The sequence below is a fragment of the Ascaphus truei genome, chromosome 6, assembly GCF_040206685.1.
Source record: "Ascaphus truei isolate aAscTru1 chromosome 6, aAscTru1.hap1, whole genome shotgun sequence".
NCBI lineage: Eukaryota > Metazoa > Chordata > Amphibia > Anura > Ascaphidae > Ascaphus > Ascaphus truei.
The window spans coordinates 56391909-56413608 of NC_134488.1; the positions used below are offsets into that span (position 1 = coordinate 56391909).

Sequence of the window (21700 nt, forward strand, 5' to 3'; positions counted from 1 at the left end):
CTCTGACGTCACTGAAACGGGGCCAAGTATACATCACGGGATCCATCCATTGGAGTCGAGCTGATCACACAGACACACCGGAGAGGAGCGGGAGACGCCGGCATTTCCTTTCCGAGTGCCCGTGCGGTGGCATACACCCACATTGTCTATTTTTACCTGCTACATAACAAGTAGCCATTTGTCATTTGCGTTATAAACATCATCATGCAGTACTTCACCATATTGGATCTTTTACCATCAGTTACAGGATCAATCTGGGTGGGGACTCTACACTTACATCCTATCAGGGACATTTATGATAGCTTGTATTCATAGTGACTACCATCCACTGTTTGTCTACATTGTTGCGCCCTATGTCTAACTGTTTTTTTTTTTTTTATATATATTTATAATCAAAAAGATTTGAGGTTACCCCTTTGGGGATCTTTAGATCGGCATGGAGCATCCTTACATGATAGCTGCAAAGGGGAAGTGATTTTACCAATAATTCACAGAGAGCCCCGTCTCGCTCTCCTCTCTCATCTATGGTCTGGCAGGGGGGACAAATTAGGTAGTCGGACCTACCTGAACTCCCTAAATTACGTGCCTAGGGACCAGCAAAGGGGGGGGGGCATTATTGCTGTATGCTGGTGGAGAGATTCTCTAGGCCAGGGGTGCGCAAAGTTCCTGCGCTGTACACCCCTACCGTCTCTCCCCCTGTGTTGTGCCCCCTTACCTCTAATGCGGCATCAAATTACGCCGAAGGGTCATGTGACGTCATGTCACGACCCCGCAGCATCATTTGACGCTGCTTTGCCATGGAGACTCGTGGACTGAAGCCGTGTAAGTGAGCCGCCTCCCCCCCAAAAGTCTTGTGCCCCCCCAGTTTGCACACCCCTGCTCGAGGCCATGTCCTGCCCCACGTGTCAGAGGCTGCAGTACATTTCTTGATTACACTTTGCACCAAGTACAGTGCTTCACCAGTGAACATTTTGTTAAGTGATTATACATATATGTATTAAAAGTTGTGCCTATAATTGGTGAATTTTTCTTCTCTCTTTGCATCAAAACAATCCTGTGTGCTGAAGGTAAAGTTAACTTCTGCTCCTGAAATGATCTCTTAAAAATAGAAGACGCAAGATTAACAAGCTTTATACATATCCCTCTGGCACAAATTGACGCATATATGAACAAATTGCATAACACAATTGATACATATCTCCCTATGTGTTGTGTTTTTGCAGTGAAGGAAATGCACTGACGTCTGCTGCTGCCAACATTGCTAACGCTGAGAAGTTTGTTGAGCTCTTTGAAAGCTGGTTGTATGAAGAGGACAACGTAAAGGAGCAACCGCCATCAGTGGAGGAGCATATCCAGAAACTGCAGGCAAGAGTCATTTGTGTTATGAGGGCACTTACAATGAAACAATTTCCCCCAAACTGATAGCATTTTAACAATTTCCATCATTATTTTTTTTTTTAAATACTCATTAGAAATTATGTGTTGTTATTTAAAGGAGCAATACTACATTCCCCCCGTTTGTTCTCATATTTTTATATGTAAAGGATGTGACAATGTACAATTCTACATTCTTACCTAAGATGGCAATTGTTTGGTGCTAGTGTTATAAATCATTAAAAATCCTGATTGTGTGCCCAATGAAATGGCTGCCTTCTAACTTTGTGCTGCAGTCTGTGACATGCTTGCAGCTGATTGTCACGATAGACCAGGTTTTTTAACATATTTTATATTTAAGGGATCAGTCAATAGGCAAAAAAGGCAGTGAAATAAAATGAGGTTTATATGGATAAGACCTCAGAAACACAAAATACAGGAAATATACACACTTACTGGGGTCTGAGGGCGCTTCACTGGCTCAGTTCCAAGATTACCTATAAGTCTGAAAAGAATGAGATAACCATAGAGAGAGAGTTTTGATTTCATAGACTTCTGTGTCATATGTGTAACAGGGACTGACACACATTCCCAGCTTGTAGCTCAAACTCCTATACCCACCACATCATGAATATATATTTGTCAAAAAAGAGTGCTACTGAGCGTGGCAAATGTATACAACAAAAGACAGTGGTGCCCAATGCTACAGTACATCCAATTGACAAAACATATATGGTAATAAGTATAAAATGTAAATACTTCAATAATAATACTAATAATAATAATTACTTGGTTATTTAGTTAAACCGTTTGGCCAAAGCGTCGTAAGCCTACATACCAAACGTCAAGGTATAACCAAAAATGCAGGTCCTACACTACACTGTGAACCCTTCCCTTTACCTCTGTATGAGGGGAAAGAACCATAGTAGGTCCTGTTCTTGCTGCAAGAACAGGATCAAAACCAGAAGTCTGGGGACACTAAGCAGCCCCAATGTAATTCACCCTGCGTACCAACAAATAGTGCCTGCATGCCGGGGGGAGAATCAGGGGGCCACAAGTAGCTCTGCCCCCCGAACTCCTGCAAACAAAAGGAATACATTTTCACCCAAATATCCCACCTAAAAACGTATACTCCCAAAATCTCCCAAAATGACCCACGGTCTCTAGAGGCAACCAGCCGGGCTTTACCTTTATTATTGAAGGCCAGCTACCTCCGACCATCACACTGATATTTAACATGATATTACTAAAGGTAACACATTATTGTTACAGCTTACAGAGTAATAGGCAGTCTGCTATTTGGAATACAGCAACAGATCCCAAAAGGTCGACAGAGCTTTCTGTGAGTAGGTTTACTGGCTATGCACTTCTTTAACCCAGGCTGTGATTTTTAATGCAGCAGGCATAACCTTATAGGTGTCCATGTTAAAATGGATTTGAAGCAAAAGGTGACACTGTGCTCATGTCATTTCCCAGAATCCCTAGCTGCAGTGGAAGCATTGTATGCAGGGAGATAATAGTGAAAAGCAGGGTTGCAGACCTGTTTGAGACATGTGAATGTGCCCAGAAGTGATATTTTAATTTGCTGTATGCTATACAGTGTACTATTGTCACATTTTTACCCACCATAACTTATTTAATTTGAGGATATGCTAAGGATGGGCAGGGTTGTGGATTCAAAACCTGAATTTAGTAGCGTAAAATTCGAGTCGAAACCCAAGAAAGGCTCATCCTCCGATCCTTTTTAATAAACCAGGCAAACATTTGTTTTTTGCAAACAAAAGAAACTGCCAACTCTTGCCAAAAAGTTTGAAAATGTAGCAAAGATGTATCTTTTGACTGCTTGGGGTTTAGAGTGCAACCTGAGCTTCAGCACTCTGTCATGTGTTCGCTCCAGGAGAGATCAAATGACTGCGACAAGGCCTTGGAGGCCAAAAAACAGAAATAGGGTGGAGAGGCACCATGTCCGTTTTGATCAGGTTGGCCATTCTGTCAGAGCAGTCTGCACGTTCAGGCCCATGAAAACGAGCAAGTGCCTATGCCATACCTGTTACTTCATTAGGGCCACTATTGTGCCAGGGCCCATGACGTATCGGGTATTGTCATTAGGGCACTTTCAAGGTTAATACAAACATTCTATTTATTTTACAAAAACCCCAAACCGAAACCAATTGAGTTTTGACAAAACCAAAACACTCAATTTATTTTAGAACCAAAGCAAGTCAACATTGAAAGTGCCCATCCATATGCAATAATTTCAGGCATTATATTGTAATGTAAATTTGGTGTTAGTCACTCCCACTGGTATTCATCCCTATTTTTTCATATTAGCATTGTTAGATGGGAAAATTACTCTCTTCGTGCGTATCTTATGGAAGTATTATGCTCTTGATGTCCACTTTTCTTTATACTGCTTTGTTGGACTGCATTTTTAAAGTTCTAGAGTTACAATGAGTTCATGTTAACTATATGAATGCTTACGCTGTGCATTACTATTGTTACCGTCATTTTGAAGAGTGCCTGTAAAGAATTGAAGAAGATCGAGCTGGTAATAGAATCTTTGACGACACAGCATTCCTATGACATGCGCTATGATTCTAAAAGTAATATGGACTCTAAGAGAATTCAGTGGCTGCTTGAAAGGTTTGAACATATCAAGACATATGTAGACTTAAGGTAAGTTGAGGATCCTACAAAAGTTCAGTTACCATAAGACATGTGCAAAATGTTATCGAAAGTTCACAAACTGCAAAATTAAAAAAAGGCATAACCTTGCAGGGTCACAAGTTTTTTTTCCTACAAAATATAAAAAGAAATCGGGAAAAAATGACAACTTTTGCACCCTGTTTTCATATAGATTATTTTAACTCAAAATATGCTAACTAAAACGCGACCAGGTTGTATATCTCTACTCACCACTTCTTCAGAAGGTCTGTGATATTCTAAGTTATTTTGTGAGAATTTTTAACAAAAACATATTGGCCTACTGCTGAAACTTTCACATAGCTTCCTAATTTAGAGGAAAACAGATTTCCTAATACTTTCAAAGACATCCTATCAATTGCAGTAGAACTTATAGTAGCCAGGGCAGTTAGCAGTGTGGCAACTACACTTTGATACCAAAGAATGCAGAATAATGCACATGGGTCACAAAAACCCAAAGGCAAAATACAGGATTAATGGTACTATAATGTCAATTGCTATTGAGGAAAGAAACCAGAGAATCATACATTCTGCTGATTTAAAATTAAGCAAGTAATGTAACAAACCAAACGGGGAAAGAAAGCGGGATGCTATGTTGTGCATGGAGAGGTATTACAGCAGAAAGAGAGAGGTAGTGATGCTGCTTTCTTGATCATTCATGAGACCTCACCTACAGTATTGTGTTGAGTTCTGGTGACCATATCTCCAGAACGACAAATAAATTGGAGATTATGCAAAAGACTACTAAATGAACCTTAAAATGCACAGTTTGGAGGAGAAAATGGAGACGAGGTATATAATAGCAGTATAGAGGAAATCACCTCAATGGTAGGTGCTACAAACTCTAAGACTAAAGTATATGAGTTGGAGATGAGTCTAATTAACCCTTAGGACACCGGAATGACAACCATAAAGTAAGAATAAGTAACTGCAGTCACCATAATATATGCCAAGCTGGTGATCACATAGTGTGGGGACCGACTGACTTGCTGAGATCTTGGGGTCCCCTGATGGGAACCGGCAGACCCATGCGACAGCAGAGAGACTCCCTTAGTGATGCATGAACAGCAGTTATAAGCAGTAATGGTAAACGTACTCATGAGACCATGTACAGGTGTGCCAGACTCCCCGGTATGCTGCGTGCGTCCTCTGGTGTAGAAGCAAAGTAAAAATAAAGAAAAAACTGAGAGTACTGCAGGAAAAAAGAGAACAGGAGGTATATAATAGAAACTTTCAAATACATAAAGGGTTTACACAAAGTAAAGGAGTGAAGCATATTTTAGAGAAAGATACATTATTTCAGAGGCTGTCCACAATCCAGAGAAGGCCAGTGACATTCTGCATCTTTAATGTAACAGTGGCTATGTCACTTATACAACATACACCACAGATTGTTTTCTAATCATCCTGTATATAGTTTACACTTCAACTTTAAAGCTGGGGGTTAAAATACTTTTTGCCATAACTTCCTTTTGAATGATTGGAGGGGGTGTCTGGATTTGAGGAACAGACTTACCACTGGGACTAAGTGGGTTATAAATTAAATTGACAGTGCCGATTTGGCAGCTATCACATTGAATGCACATTGAAGTGAAAGGGTGTTTCCGTTCAATAGTGCCCCAATTGGCAATATTGTAATTTAATGAATAACCCCTTAAGACCTATTACAAATAATCACTTCAGCTTTGTAGCTCCTCCTGAATTTGTTGCGCATTTGTGTATGAATCCCTAAGTAGCTAACCAAAGTGGCAAATGTACAGTATATTATGCAATATTTGTTATTGTACTTTGATATTAAATTTCTATGTTTTTTGTTTTGTAGAAATTGTGTTAATTTCTTGTGTGGGTTCACTTTATTGCAACACACTTATACACACAAATGTGTATATATGCATATACCATTTACATGTGTGTGTGTGTGTGTATATATATATATATATATATATATATATATATATATATATATATATATAATATATATATATATATATATATTGTCACGAGGGCTTTGAAAAAGAGGAAATACAAGGGGAAATATATAGGCCCATACGTAGTGAGCAGTCTTCTGCCATAAAACACCTCCATATCCATAATTGTGAACTAACAAGCACATTAAGAGTATAGGAATAATGGGGGCTCCAATAGTTCCGCAATGCAATGTAGAATATCGGTGAATTAAACATATGAGTAAAACTGTTGCATGGAGTGGGTATAATGATGTGTGAATGTCCAGTGTGGTATAATAACAGAGTCTCCTGAAGGAAACAGTCAAAAATGATCACCTTGCTGTAACCTCATTGGAAAAAAACATAAAAAAAACACTGGAAGTAATACATGTCACAAACTCACCATAAATCCAGAATTCAAACACATTAAAATGATTTTATACTTGGAATATTTTTATTTCTGCATTATTTGCTTGGAATGGTTTGCTCTTTTCTACTTTTCTGCAGTCTACTCATTTTAGCCTAAAAGCACTGATTGCTTGTTTTAAGTCACTTCTTTATTCCTACTCGTGTTTACAGACAGTATATGCTGAAGATGTTTCAGAGGCTGTTTGAAATTTGGTTGGAGCAGGGGAAACCATTGAAGATCTGGTTGGCAGAAACTATGGCACTACAGGAGAGACTCCACAGCACAACCTGTAATAGTGAAGCAGTTATTGGACATCATCTTGAGCTGCAAAAGGTATGAAGGGAGCATGTTCTGTATAAAATACCAGGTAATCAAGTAATTCACGGCTAATGTGCCAATGAGTTTTTGAGGTATGTGTAACACCATAAATAACTATAAAACTGCGACTATGAGTGCATTGTTATTCTGTATTGAACACGACTCCATACATGTAATCTTTATCAAAACATCTTGATACAAGATTACACAAGCAATATTATCCCAAAGCTAATCACTGTAGCCCTTACCTTGTAAAAGGCTGTACTGCACAGCCGAAACGTCGGATACCTTGGGACATTAAAGCACCCTGCTTAAGCCCATGTGCCTGATTCATTCTTGTTCGTTGACATGGTATATGGCACAGCACCCCAAACTCAGCTTAGCAAACTAGACAACCTCTACAATTCTATATGCCGCTTTGTCCTCCAATGCAACTACAACACATACAGTATCACTGTGAAATACGCAAAGAATTAGATTGAGTCTAGGCGTAAAGTTCATCTCCCCTGTCTTGCCTTCAAATACTTCTTGGACAAGCTACTGTACCCCCATATCTGAACATGCTCCTCACCCCTACCACACACAGCACTTATCACCTGAGATCTGACTTCAGGGGACTTTTCATGGTCCCAAGGTTCAGCAAACAAATCTTTGTTCCCAAGGTGTTTATTAAAACTGTCTTCACCCTAGCCCATACTGTCCCTTGGGGTGGTCACCTTGGTAGAGATAAAACCTTGGACTGTATTTCGTTCCGGTTCTATTCGCCAGTCTTTCATAGCGATATTGCTAAATTTATGTGCGGCATGTCCTGAATACTAGCTAACCAGTCAGAATGGACAAAAACCAGAGCCTTGGTTCCTCTACCCTTGGTCTCAGTTCCCTTTGAGAGGATTGGAGTAGACTTGGTAGGACCTCTGGAGCCTTCTGCGAAAGGACACAGGTTTATTCTGATAATAGTCGACTATGCAACAAGATATCCTGGGGCGTTCCCCCAGAGGACAGCAACTGCAAAGCAAGTAGCCAACAAATTGTTGGATCTGTTCTCACGGGTCGGACTTCCCCAGGTTATGGTGACAGACCAAGGTACAAATGTTATGGCTAAACTGATGCAGGATGTCTTAAAATTACTAGAGTTCAAGTCAGTTCTGACATCGGTCTACCATCCAAAGACTGACGGATTGGTGGAAAGATTTAACCGAACTCTAAAAGGTATGTTGAGAAAGTTTGTAGATTCGGAAAAGAGAGCCTGGGTTGAACTTCTCCCTTTTCTGCTGTTTGCAGTGTGGAAGTTCCCCAGGCCTCCACGGGATTTTCTCCATTTGAACTACTGCATGGCCGCCAACCCCGGGGTATCCTAGACCTCCTAAAGGAGTCCTGAGAGGAACAGCGGTCCCCTTCTAAGAATACCCTGCAATATATCTTGGACCATAGAAAGCGCTTAGATGTGGTCGGCCATTTTACTAGTGAGAAACTTAGATACGCCCAAGACAGTCAGGAGAGACATTACAACCAAAATGCTTGCATGAGAGTGTTTCACCCGGGGGACCAGGTGATGTTATTATTATCCAGTTGTGAGAGCAAACTCCTAGCAAAGTGGCAGGGCCCATTCGAAGTACTCCGCTGCACGGGTGATGTGGATTACGAGATCTCTCAACCAGGGTCCAGGAAGGGTAAACAAATTTAACATGTGGACTTGCTGAAACCCTGGAAGGTGCAGAGGTCTCTGTTCATACACCCGGTGGAAGAGGAACCTCAGGGGAACACCTGTGGTGAGGATCAAATCCCTATGGGTAGTCAGTTGTCCGCTGAACAAAAAGGGGACTTGTTAGAAAAATGTAAACAATTCAATATACCCCCATTCGGACTATGCCGTGAGCTACTTGGATGATGTGATCATTCACAGTAATGACTGGGACTCCCACCTGGAAAAGGTACAGGCAGTTCTAGACTCCCTGGAGGAAGCTGGTCTGACGGCAAACCCTGCTAAGTGCGCCATAGGCTTAGAAGAGACCAACTACTTGGGGTGTACGGTTGGTAGAGGGCTTGTGAAACCGCAGGTGGCAAAGCTGAAGACAATTAGGGAGTGGCCGAGACCACTAACGAAGAAACAGGTTAAAGCCTTCTTCGGCCTGGCCGGTTACTACCGTCGCTTTATACCAGACTTTGCCACCCTCTCAACCCCTCTGTAATGAAAGGGAAGGTTTCAGTCATGGTGAAGTTGTCTGACCAGGCGAAGAAAGCTTTCCAAAGCTTAAAAGACGCCTTATGTGCCCATCCCATCCTGATCACCCCGGACTTCACCAGAGAATTTCAGGTTCAGTGTGACGCTTCCGATGTAGGGATAGGAGCAGTCCTGTCACAAAGAGTCGGGACGGAGGAACACCCCATCATATACAGTATATTAGTCGAAAGCTAACTGTCCATGAAAAAAAGATATGCCATAGTTGAGAAAGAGGTCTTGGCTATCAAATGGGCATTGGAGACTCTAAAATATAATTTGTTAGGGAGAAAATTTACCCTAATAACGGACCATGCACCGTTAAAATACATGTAGCAAAATAAGGAAAAGAATGCTCGTGTAACTCGCTGGTTCTTGAGTCTCCATGGGTTCCAGTTCACAGTTGAACACAGGCCAGGCTCCAAGCATGGAAATGCCGACGCATTGTCCCGGGTATACACCTCCCTATTTTCAAGTGCTCACCCGATAACGATTGAGCAAAGGTGGGGATATGTGATGTACTGAAGCAGAAAGTGTTTGAGGGGAGGTACATAGGACCCAGCACCTTCCAGGGTGTGTTCCCTTCCCTCTCACCTGAGCCCTAATTAATTGAGCTTCAAAGTAAAAGAAGCACAGACAGTTTCCTGTGCTGCTGCTGTGCTGATCTGAAGGCACATACACAGACAGCCCTGTGAGAGACTGCAAGTGGAAAGCTGCAGGTACAGAGTGTAATGTGGGGAAAGAGCTTAGTTCTCCCACTGTTAGTTAGGGACTGAGCTGTATTAGTCAGAACTCCTGAAAGGAGTTAGGTCTTTTATTTCTGTTTTGTGTTATGAGTTAATCCTGTTCCTGATTTGCACCTTGTAAATAAACCCTCCTGTGCACAAACGCTAAGTTTTCCTGCCTTTGATCTGGACACAAGATCCTATGCTGGGACTGAGACGTCACAGTATATATATATATCTATCTATCTATATATATATATATATATATATATATATATATATATATATATAGATAGGTATCTGTACCGTGTTAGCCGAGCTTTAATAATCAAAAATGAATAGACTATACCATTCTGTCGCTAACGAAATGCACAAATAAAAGCATTTTGTTAGCCACAGAACGGTAGTGTCTATATATATATATATATATATATATATATATATATATATATATATACATACACACACACACACACACACACACACACACACACACACACACACACACACACGTGTATATGTATGTATGTATATACAGATATGCATATGAATGCTAGTATTGTGTGAAGGATATACCAGTTCCCTGTTGATATGTTAAAGTATTTTATTTAACCATGGTCAGTGTCTAGGATTTGTTTCGTCCATCTAACCTCTGTTCTTTACTCTCCTATAGGTCCTTATTAAAGAAAGCAACCTTATGGAAGGAAAGTTGGAGATATGCAAGAAGATGGTATGCAAGCTATTAGAAATATTAAAGGTAAAATTAATTAACTTAGGACAACAAGGTGAGGGCAAGTTGGGGGTTATTGATGAGGATAATTTCTTCTCCAGGCCCCTATTTAATACACTGTGAGGCCATCTTGTCCTTGTAAGCAAAAACATAGTCCCGTTGGAATTATTCTATTATGCCATTCACCTAATGCTGCTATGCCATGTTGTTCTATCCCCAGCAGCAGGTGTGCCAGAAGATGGTTTCAGACCTACAGTACACTTTCAATATATTCTATAGTTATCTCTTTTATACTATAGCTTAATTGATCCAGTCTCACAGGAATTGTTGAATCATCATTTGACGTTCATCACATTTCTATGGTAGAGCACTAATGCTTAGGAGAACCATAAAATATTGTTTTCTAACTGTGGCAGGTACAAACTTCTGAACTGTATGAGTCCTATACATTAAACTGCAATCTTGTAAGTGCCAAATTGCACTTAAACAGAATGCCATTTGATGCAATCAAAATCTTTAATGTTCATTAAGAACTAGCCAAGAATAAAAATCAAACCATTTGACACTTTATTTGTATGCACCTTTTGCACAATTTGATGCAATACTGCCCAGAAAGTGACAGCCTGAAATTTCGTCTGCCTGAGATGTGAATAGATATTCCAGAGATGCTCCGTGGAGAGCAAAGTTAGGCTATGGTCCCAGTGCGCGCATCGTGGTGGCTGGCGGCGCTCGTTCCCGGCTTCCGAGTGATCTGAAGGACTTCAGATCACTCACGATGGGGAGGCATGATGGGGACACAGTCATGACGTCACGTGTTTGGTTCACCCTCATTGGCTGAACCTCCGCCGAGATGTGGCAAACACTCGGCAGCCACGCCAAAATACAAAAAAGGTGGTCAGCATGGCACTTTCTGCAGGTGCACAGCGGCAGTGACTGGGGCTGACCCCACATAGAGCCATATCTTGTTCACGCCGTGCGCTCTATAGTGAGAGATTAACCTATTCTCCACTTGGTGAGATGAATATCTGTGAAGATACCTGAGGAAGAGATAGGAAATATGGAAAATAATAATTTTAATACATTTTAAATGACAGATTTCCCAGGTATCTTTGGTATGTCCCCAAGTGTTTATCTCCCATGTGGAGTACAGGTTTATCTATATGGGGGTATATAAAGAAAAAGGGCCACTCCTAAATTGGTCTCTCTCCAAAAAAACATGCAATAAGTGCCTAATGAATATGATGAGCCTTCCATGTACAAATACATTTTCACATGTAAATGCCATTTTTGGAGTTTAATTAATATACCCTTACTGTATGCGCTGTATTGATCTGGTCAGATCTCCAACCTCCTCAGAAGCACAATGACTTGCATCTTACCATGCTCAAGAGCTAAAAAGCCCATTTAACTTTGTCCACAAATATTTGTATTTGTATTTCAGGAGATCGGCAGTTGGTCAGAAAAATTTCGGCAGGTAGTAGATGCAAAGACATGTCAGAATGGAACAAGAAGGTGGAATGATGTTCTGATTGATTCAGTAACTGAAGAGGTAACATATCTCTGTGTGAGTGAGAAGGACAAGGCATTATTTAAATCAATATTTTAAGGTACAGATGTAACCAACTTTATTGCAACCAAGGGCACGCTCCCACGGCTGAAATAGCACAGTACCCCGCCTCCTTCTCATGCACAGCTGATTAAAAACAATGGCCGCTTATTCCGCTCGTGCGTGCGTTGTGTACGGCCTGCTGAAGTGCGCCATGGGTTACTATAACATTGCAATAATGTTGCCAACATCTGTACCTCCTTTCAGACTGTTCTCAAACTGTATGTGTGAGATTACAATATTTTCATTAAAACCAAAATATCTTGCATACAATTTTGACACTCCAAAATAAACTGTTAACATCTTCATGTGAATGCTTGAATGCCAAAGGGGTATCTTCCATTGGTGGTGCAGGTTCACCTCAGCTGAAGATATTTAAGTATTTGTGAACCCATCATTCCTGAATTTCAGTGGCAATCCAAGAGTCAATTGCCATAAATCCAACTACAAAAAAAATCCAGTACAAAATGTTATGGTATCACACAGCATGTACTGTGTAGTTAGATGTTAGGGGTATTCAAGTTGACTCAACGCTAAAGTATTTCTTAAGTAAGTACAAAGTGACCTGAATCTCATTAAATTAGCTGGATGCTTTCAGTTAAGGTTTCCCTTAGAGTTATAATATTACAGTGCATAAGCTGTAATCATCCTTGCTATAACTGAATGGCAGTCCCAGTAATGACAGTCAATTTACCACAGAATGCACCATAGGCACCAAGAAAGCAAAACAATAAAATATAATGTGTGGTGTTAATTAAGAATCTATGTTACGTTCTTGATTTTTTTAAAAAAATTTTTATACAAATCATTTTGAGAAAGCCAGTTTAGGATCTTGAATTTTGAATAAAGTAGTTATACAACAGTACAGGGCTTTTCAATTAGTTGATTAGGGGGGGCAGAATGAACTTTTTTTGGGAGGGCAGAACTCATACTGCTTATGGTCACTCTTTCTTTCTTGGAGAGTGTTTGTCACTGGTGGGAGAAAGAGTATTATTAGCACATGAGGAGTGCTGTGGGTGGCCTGAGGGATGTGACGGTGCAGTGGGAAAGGATGAGAGGATGACATGTTATGGACATGTTACCACAACAGCTAGCAGCATGGAACCACTCAGGACTCAGCTGGGCTAGAGAAGGGATGGGCTCTTGTCTCCCCATGGGTATTCTTGGGTCTCTCCCCTCAGATCATCATTTCACCGGATGGGGGACTGCAATGCCGCTTACGCGAGACCTGCTCCACGCCGATGCTGTGTGTCTCTGTTTCCTGGTACACACCGATGACGTCACTCGGGGCGTCTCCCGTCCATAAGTTTTTTCCCCCATTTTGGTTCTATTTGTAGTTTATATATCTATCCTTGGACATCGATGGGGTCCTCAGAACACTTAGAATTTGCTTATATTTGTTTTAGCTGTACATATGTATATGTGTAAATTGATTCAACCCATTGTTTCAAATCATTAATTCTTTATTGGCTATTTGCTGTTCACCTCCCTATAAATACCAAAGACATATGCTTGAAGGGTATCCCCTGAAGAAGTCGCCATTTGATGACGAAACGCGTAGGGCGTGGCTAGAATCTGGCCGCCATTTGCCCACAAACATTGATGCAGATTGATATAGAACTTTTGGCTCCTGTGTACTGCTGCTCTCCCGGCCTGCTACCTTATCCATATTACATCTGAGGTGCCTGTTTCCCGGAGGGACTAATGGTATGGAGCATTGAAGGTGAAAGATCCCTCTTCCGGTTCCGGTTCACGAAGGAGATCCACGTGACGACGCCACTGACTGCGGACGGATGCTGGTGATTGAGCTGCAAGGCACATGAGAGCCTATCTCATAAATGCTTTTATTTGCTGTATCCTTGTGAGTGGCCATTTGTCAGATTTTATGTTCATTCAATACATTTTTATTGTGGTAATGCACTAGGTGTGCGCCTGTTTCTTTTTTGTTCTTTTTTCCATATATATATATATATATATATATATATATATATATATATATATATATATATATATATATATATATATATATATATATATATATTCCACACACAGCATGTAAAACAACCAATGACTTTACTAGTGCAAACGTACTTGTGCAAATGATCAACAGGTATCCCTCCCTAGAGGAGACACCAACTACTGCGTCTCGCAGGACGCGACCCCCTTTCACCGGGTGATCCCACCCCGTGTCCAGTAACCCCACACAATATGTCCCTTCAAGTGAGATAGATATGTGTGACTGCACAGCCACTAGTCCCGTGTGAGTATAATATAGGATAGTTGGTGCACTTGGTGATGGTTACCTGCCGAGCACTCCAGTGCCCGGGCCTGCCAAGGAGCTTCACAAAGGATCCGATGACAGCTGACTACAGGAACTACTGTCCGTGGTGATCCCACCCGGATGGCTGCTGCAGCGACAGCGAAGGTCTGAGCCCAGACCTCTGGATGGACGCGCAGCGTCCGCTGTGTCCCTAACTGACTCTGGATAATAAGGGGCAGGGTCCCTAACCTGGGGCTTGTCCCTGAAACAACACAAAGCTACTGGTGGCTCAGGGCTATCTGGGGCCTAGGGGGCTGCTGGCCTAGTGCAGGGAGTCACTGACTCCTTACCTCCTTCCCCTAGCTGCTCCTGATGGCGACTGACTCTGCTGCAAAAACCCCGCGAAAATGTATCAATCCCTCTGTGCAGGGAGATACTCTTGCTCTATTGGCTCCCTGGCGTCACAGGGGTGGTGCTGAGGCTCATGGGACTTGTAGTCCCTTCCAAGAGCCTGTCCCTGGTAGGCTAGGGTTCGCGCGCTATCACTGCGCATGCGCAATGTCTCTGGCTGGCCGCCGCATGCGGGGACTCACTGCGCATGCGCGAACTGGCGCAAGATTGTGCCACCGGGGACCTCCGGAGCCCCGGAGTGCTCCCTGCACGGCCCCCACCCTCCAGAAGTTCCCCCGGCAGCGAAGGTAACGAGGGGGGGGGGGGGTGTCGCGGGACAGAGGGGACCTAGCTACACATGCAATTATCTACCTTTTCTCAGGTTGTTTTTGGCATAAATACCATGTGGTCTCCTCTCTACTGTATTCTGTTGTCCCTTTTTTCACCTAATTTAATATTTTAGTTTCTTCCTTCTGCCATAAAGGGTGCTAATGAAACATCATTTTCTTTTTTTAATTTTTATTCTGTTATTTGTATAAGACTAACGCGCAATTATTACTCTCTGTGTGAAAAATACGTTCTTTGCTTTCCAGAGAAATAATATAGAACCTTTCTTATTGTATGTCAGATGGACCAGGTGGATCAGCGTTTTTCTGCTGTGACTAAGCTAAATTACTGTTACCTTCTGCATCTGGAAGATCTTCTGCAGATGACACTCCAAGGACACAGGGCAATTAAGAGTCAAAGAAAGATCACGGACATCCACCAAAAGTTCCAATTGGTATTCCATGAGATGTCTCGGAAGACAGCAGAAATGAGGAGGAAAAAAAACGAACCCTGAAGTTTTCTTTGCCTGTGTACTATACAGAACAGCAGTCACTTTGACATTTGGTCTACTCCCCTACCCACAGGTGCATGTCTCCAAGATGATTGTAAAATAATATTAAAACACAAAATTTCCCAATGGCAAACGAGCCCTGATTTGAAACGATGGGTTGCATTGGAGAGCATGGCTTGTTCCCCATTGGAACTAAGCAATCTATTATGGAGTCCAAAAATAGCAAGAAGAAAAGCTATACATCCGCCGCTATCCTCAATGACCAATTGATTAGCAATCTGGGATGCAGTCAAATTTAAATGTGGACTTACAACCAAAAACACCCTGATGACTCCGAACTTTGCTCCAGGTATGAATAGTGCAAATTTCCTGATATGGAAACACAACAATATATCAAGACTGAAAGATCTGGAGGGTAGAAACAAAATTATAACATTTGAACAAATTAGGTCAGATAAAAATATACCCCACACAGAATTTTATAGGTACCTCCAGATCAGAGCCTTCTATAATAAATCTAACCCACACCCCCCATTGACGACATTTGAAAAGCTCTGTCTTAGAGAGACAAATACAAAGGGACTCACATTGCAGATGTATAGAGAAGTAGTCGGTTCTAGCACCAAGGTTTCTCACAAATTAGGGTATATGTTAAAGTGGGAGGCTGACCTAGGTGAGACCTTGGATCTGGATGAATGGACCCAAATAGAAACATCAGCCGCCAAGAGTTCGATTTGTACAACATTAAAGGAGAATGCATATAAGGTCCTGATGAGGTGGTATCTTACCCCGCTTAAGCTATCAAAATTTGTAAAAGGAAGCTCCCCATTGTGCCCAAGACAATGTGGAGAAACCGCTGATCTGTTGCGTATGCTGTGGTCTTGCCCTCGACTAGCTTCGTTATGGCGTCAGATCAAAGATTGGCTGCAGTGGATTTTGGGCCTCAAAATTCCACTAGACCCCGGGCTTTTCTTACTGAGTAGTGCTCACCAGGGTATAGCAAAGGTCGAACTCAAGCTAATTGCTCATTTTGCAACAGCTGTGAGGTGTGAGATCGCAGCATTATGGAAACAAAGTGAAATCCCTTCGATCCCCAAGATTCGTACGTATACCAGATGGAAAAATTAACAAGTTTGGTTAATGACACTGGTGAAAATTTCCTAAAAGTCTGGACGCCTTGGCTGGCCCAGACAGACATCCCAGGGGTGGAGAGAACCTCGATATTGCTTTAATAATTGAAGATGTGTTCTCCTTTGATGCGGTAGTAAGATAGGCTCCATGTGTTACTAGAAGAGGTCTTTAAACAAAGCAGACACAACACTAAAATGAATCCCCAAGAGTCTGGAGACAAGTCTTGGGTCCGAGGGCGGTGTCGTGGCCTCCCAACCACCCCCCCTTCCCCCCTCCTTCCCTCCTTTTTTCTGTTACTTATTATTTTTTATTATACCTTGTTAATTATTGAATATTGTCTGTGTACAGTTGAGATGCATATGAGATATCGATATCGCATGATGCAGTAATGGTTATAAGATGTATTAATGCTGTGATGTCAAAAAACAATAAAAAAAATTACAAGTTGAAAAAAAAAAAAACACAAAATGGCTAGCGCCTAGATTTACCATATAACACCTAAAGTGGTCACAGATCAATTATCAGACCAGTCCTTAGTGTCCAATCAGTATCAGATAATTCTTGATTGATGTCTCATAACATGTGGAGATAAGCAAATAAAAAAATCATAATGCAACACTGGTATAAAACAATGAAACTAAAAAGGAACACATTACATCCACACTCACATAACACAGTTATATATAAAAAGACCCCCAATACATATAAAAATACCCCCCCAATACATATAAGACCCCCACTCCCCCCAATACATATAAAAAGACACCAACACCCCAATACATATTTAAAAAAATCACCCTCCCAATACATATAAAGAAAGTAGACTTACCTTGGGGATGGTCAGGCCAGGCCCGGTGGCTGCGGGGGTCTGGAGGCCGGCACTGCAAGTTGGTGCTGCTGGGCATGGCTGGGCCCTGCAAGCCTTCTCACTCTGTGTCACACGCCAAGCTTCCAAAGTTAGCGCGCACCTGAAGCTGAGGGCCAGGGCGGTGTTGTCAGAGGGGCCTGTCACGCACCACCAGAGGTTGGAAGTTGGGGGTGGGACACATAGTGATGAAGATGCCTGCAGCTGATGCAGAGCCGGGGGTCGACCGTGACCGACAGCCAGGCCTGGCCAGAGGTCGGGGCCAATTTGCAGCGCCGCCCCCTCCCCCGCAGTCACCGGGCCTGGGACACTTGTCCCCCCTGTCGGCGGCCTCGCCTACAGATCTACGAGGAGTACTGTGGGAAGAAATCATGATAACTATGTACAGTGCTGAAATGTTAGTCAATACATTGCTTCATAATAGCTTCATGCAGTATGCAGGCAGGAACCTTATCTGCGTATATGATATACTGTAGACAAATGTAACCTTTTCATAACATATGCAATCATTAAATGCTCTTTCTAAATGCAGAGGTCTAAATGACAACCACTACGACAAAAACCTTGAGTAAATTGTATGTAGCTGCAATGAGTAGTAGATACTGTAGGAGTTACAACTGTAAATGCAAGGTGTTATAGTAGATGCAGCTTGGCATGAGGGTCCAAGCAATAGTTTAGAAATGATTTTTTGTATATATTTTATGAGAATACATTTATATATGTAATTGATTTAATGATAAATATTTTTTTTAGAATTTTCTACTTAGAAATAGTAAAAGAATAAACTTTTTCAAATACCAATGTGTGAGTTGATGATATTTACATCTATCCCTTAAGGCAGGGGTGCGCAAACTTTTCCCCCTGCTGGCTCTCCACCCTTCTTGTGCCCCCCTCCTTACCTTGGCTCCGGCGTTCTGACATCACGGCGCCATGGCAAAGTGACGTCACATGACCCCGCAGCATCATTTGGCTCCAGAACCGGTCTGAGCCAAGATAAGTGAAGTTTACAGGCCTTCGCTGCTCCCCTGGCATTTAATTTGAACTCCGCGCCTCCCCAGTTTGCTCACCCCTATTTTAAGGGATAGATTTAACTAGTGCTTATTATTTCCTCACCTGTTTTATAGTTTATTGGTTTAGTTATGTAGTGAGGAGGAGGGAGCACCATGCAAAGTTGGGTTATTTTAGAGCCCCTTATATTCAAACCTTTAGTGGTATTCTTTATCGTTTGTGTAAAGCAGCTTAGATGCACTTTGAATACACTGACAACCTATATACACATTACCACGAATAATTTACCATAAATAAAAAGTTTAAGGCTTGAATAACTAGAGTGCACTCAACTAGCATTGTCCATTTAAGGAGCCCCTCACGTGCGCTTGTTGTCGTGATGGAGCTACCCAGTGATGGTTGAGTGATGGTTGAGTGATGTTTTATCAAAACAAGAGAGTAGCTGAAGGAACAGTTGATCTCCAAAACGAAGCACATTCAGTGGTGCACTCAAAGGCAGTTAAAACTTAACATTTAATGATATAAAAATAATATGTCTACACTTGCTTATAATAATGTTTAAAGTGTGTATGTTTAAATTAAACAATTAAAATACAGGAAATAAGCCGTGTCTGTATATCAATATTGTGAATTGTAGATAACAGAGAACCTGATATCTATAGAGATAACCAGGAAAACAAACAATATGACTAATCAACACATGCTACCGAGCGCCAATGAATGAAAAGATAACACGGTGCTCAAGCAGCTTATGAAAAGCTATAATGCATAAGAATCGCGCCCAGCCCTCTAAGCACTATATGTAAACATACATGAGTTTAAATGCAACCATAGATAATATTGCTAAACTATATCACAAAATCATTAAAGTATAATATTTGACTGGGCTAAACGAGTGCTGGTACGAGGTAGTGGCAGTTTTACTATAAAATTGAGTCTGTAGCTAATGTGCAGGGATGAATATATATAGACTAATACAGAATAAGTACTATTGATGATAAACAGACAGGCCAAGATAGACATACTCACATTCATCAAATAAACTGAGCATATGTGAACCCCTCATTGAGTCCTCGTGGATTCAGTGTCTTAAGCCTGTAGATCCACTCAGACTCGCGGACGTCACCAACGGTGATATCACAGCGTCAAATGATGTAATGATGTTGCATTACTATGGCAACGTGACGCAGTGTGACGTCACATTGGTGACGTCCGTGGCGTCATTCGACAATGCAGTTCAGAAGGAGGAGGGGGCGGCAGGTAAGGAGGCGGCGCATGTTCCTCATCAGTCTGTATTGAAGTGGCAGTTCCCAAACAGGTAAAAGGTATTTGGTCAAGTAAAGGATTCTCGTATGGGGCACAGAGTAATCATATTAGTCCAGATGATGATCCCAAAGCAATAAGGGGGGCTGGGTTCCACATCTACATATAGCAACTAAGTGAATGTACCTCGGTTCAAGTGTTATGAGTGGATACTAATGGAACAACCATATTCATGTCTGTCTACAGTGCAACGTTGTCAAAATGTGTATGAGCAGTCCCTGTGCTTTGGGACACGAATAAATTACAGTTGTACTACAAAAGTTCCTGCTCCCATTATTATACATCCTTGCTACAGTACCTTGGCACCAAGCCGCATGAGTCAAGGTAACCCATGCGGAGTAGCCATACTGTACAATACACCCCAATGTAATCTCCCTAGAAGCTGGGCTGGGAGGATGACATTTGTATGACAATTATTATTATTGCCTATTATTTACTAGTGTGAGTACAGTACATGCTTAGGGTTACAATGGTGGTTTTCCACCATTATCAGATTCAGCCACTTGATGGCAGCAAACTCTCACAATATGTCTGTGCATCTCTGTAATATGCATCAAGATTGCCAAAAGTCTAATTCCCCTGTATAAAATTGTCCCCTAGTATCCAAAAATAATAATATTTAGTTACTTTTTGTGTATAATACTTACTCTTAAAAAAGCAACACACAACAGATATTTAGTGTTGTAAACATTAACATTTAGGAACATTTGATCATGAAAATTGTGTTTGTAGCTTATTGTTATTCTTTTTAACGAACTAATAAGAGTTCTTTATTTATGTGTTTTTGTATGAAAAGAATAAAAAAAATCTCAAATGTTAATGTATTGGTTCCCTGCAATAATGTTCATTTAAAGGGGAGAATGAAGAGGTCACGAGAGTTTGTGTAGAACAATCATACCTACCGTATTCCCTCAAGATGAAAATGGCTACTAAAATCGAATCACGTGATCCTGTAAGTAGTAGCAAATAGTAATATTGTATATATTTATATTTGTTGTGTATGAAATGTCACCAGACCAAAAGCAAATAGTGTGTCTGACTGAGACTAATAAAAGTCCAATATTCAAGTTTTTTGTCATCTTTATCTTCTTTCCTATTCCTCACCCCCTTCCCAGCAGATCTGGTTAAATCACATTCACACACAACTCAATTTACCTTTATTACAAAAATGCTACCTTCGTTTTTATCACATTAACCATTTTAATTACACCAGTGTCACCCATAGACTTCACTGTCAGAAAAGTCAGGATCACTCTCTTACACACTTCGATTGTCCCCATAGATGTATTTGATATAACCCAAGTTATTTTGCTTCTTAAACTTAAATTGATACACATTATTAGAGATCATGATTTATTTTTTTCACACATCAGTTGCCCGTGCAGGGCTTCACCCTCTCTACCCAAATAATGTAGCTCAAGAAAGAAAAACCAGTGTGTTGAGACTAAGTTTAGAATGAAAGAAAGTTGAGATGTTACATCTGGATTCAAGGGTGTGGAATAGAGTGTTAGGGGGACTCCCTATCATTAAAATGATTGAGTTGTAATTGAAAGGGAGTAACACTTTCTAAAATAGCGATTAAAAAAAAAAAAAAAAATTAAACTTTGGTTATTTTAAAATAGAATGGACTTCAGTACATCTAACACCCATCACGGCTCAACCTCTGGTCATTAATAATACCTAGTATACATGGAAGCATTCATGAATAATTACAGGGTTGAGTCCTTCTCTTTCAGTATAAAATAAGTGCTTTATGCTATATTATGTTATTTTTGTGCACAACGAATGTTTGTTGTTAATGGTGTGGAATTGATAAAATTCTTGCTGACAAGAATATTTAAAAGTTGAAAACTATA

The 21700-nt window shown here is 41.1% G+C and overlaps 1 protein-coding gene across 1 annotated transcript; it reads left to right on the forward strand.

Annotated features, from left to right (window-relative positions):
- The first annotated feature begins 436 nt into the window (after positions 1 to 436).
- Positions 437 to 20785, forward strand: LOC142498103 (microtubule-actin cross-linking factor 1-like). Its single transcript, XM_075606607.1, has 7 exons — positions 437 to 471; positions 1224 to 1365; positions 3890 to 4050; positions 6603 to 6765; positions 10367 to 10450; positions 11865 to 11972; positions 15308 to 20785. The coding sequence occupies exons 1-7, from the start codon at positions 437 to 439 to the stop codon at positions 15518 to 15520; spliced, it is 906 nt and encodes a 301-aa protein (XP_075462722.1). The 3' UTR covers positions 15521 to 20785.
- The last annotated feature ends 915 nt before the right edge of the window (positions 20786 to 21700 follow it).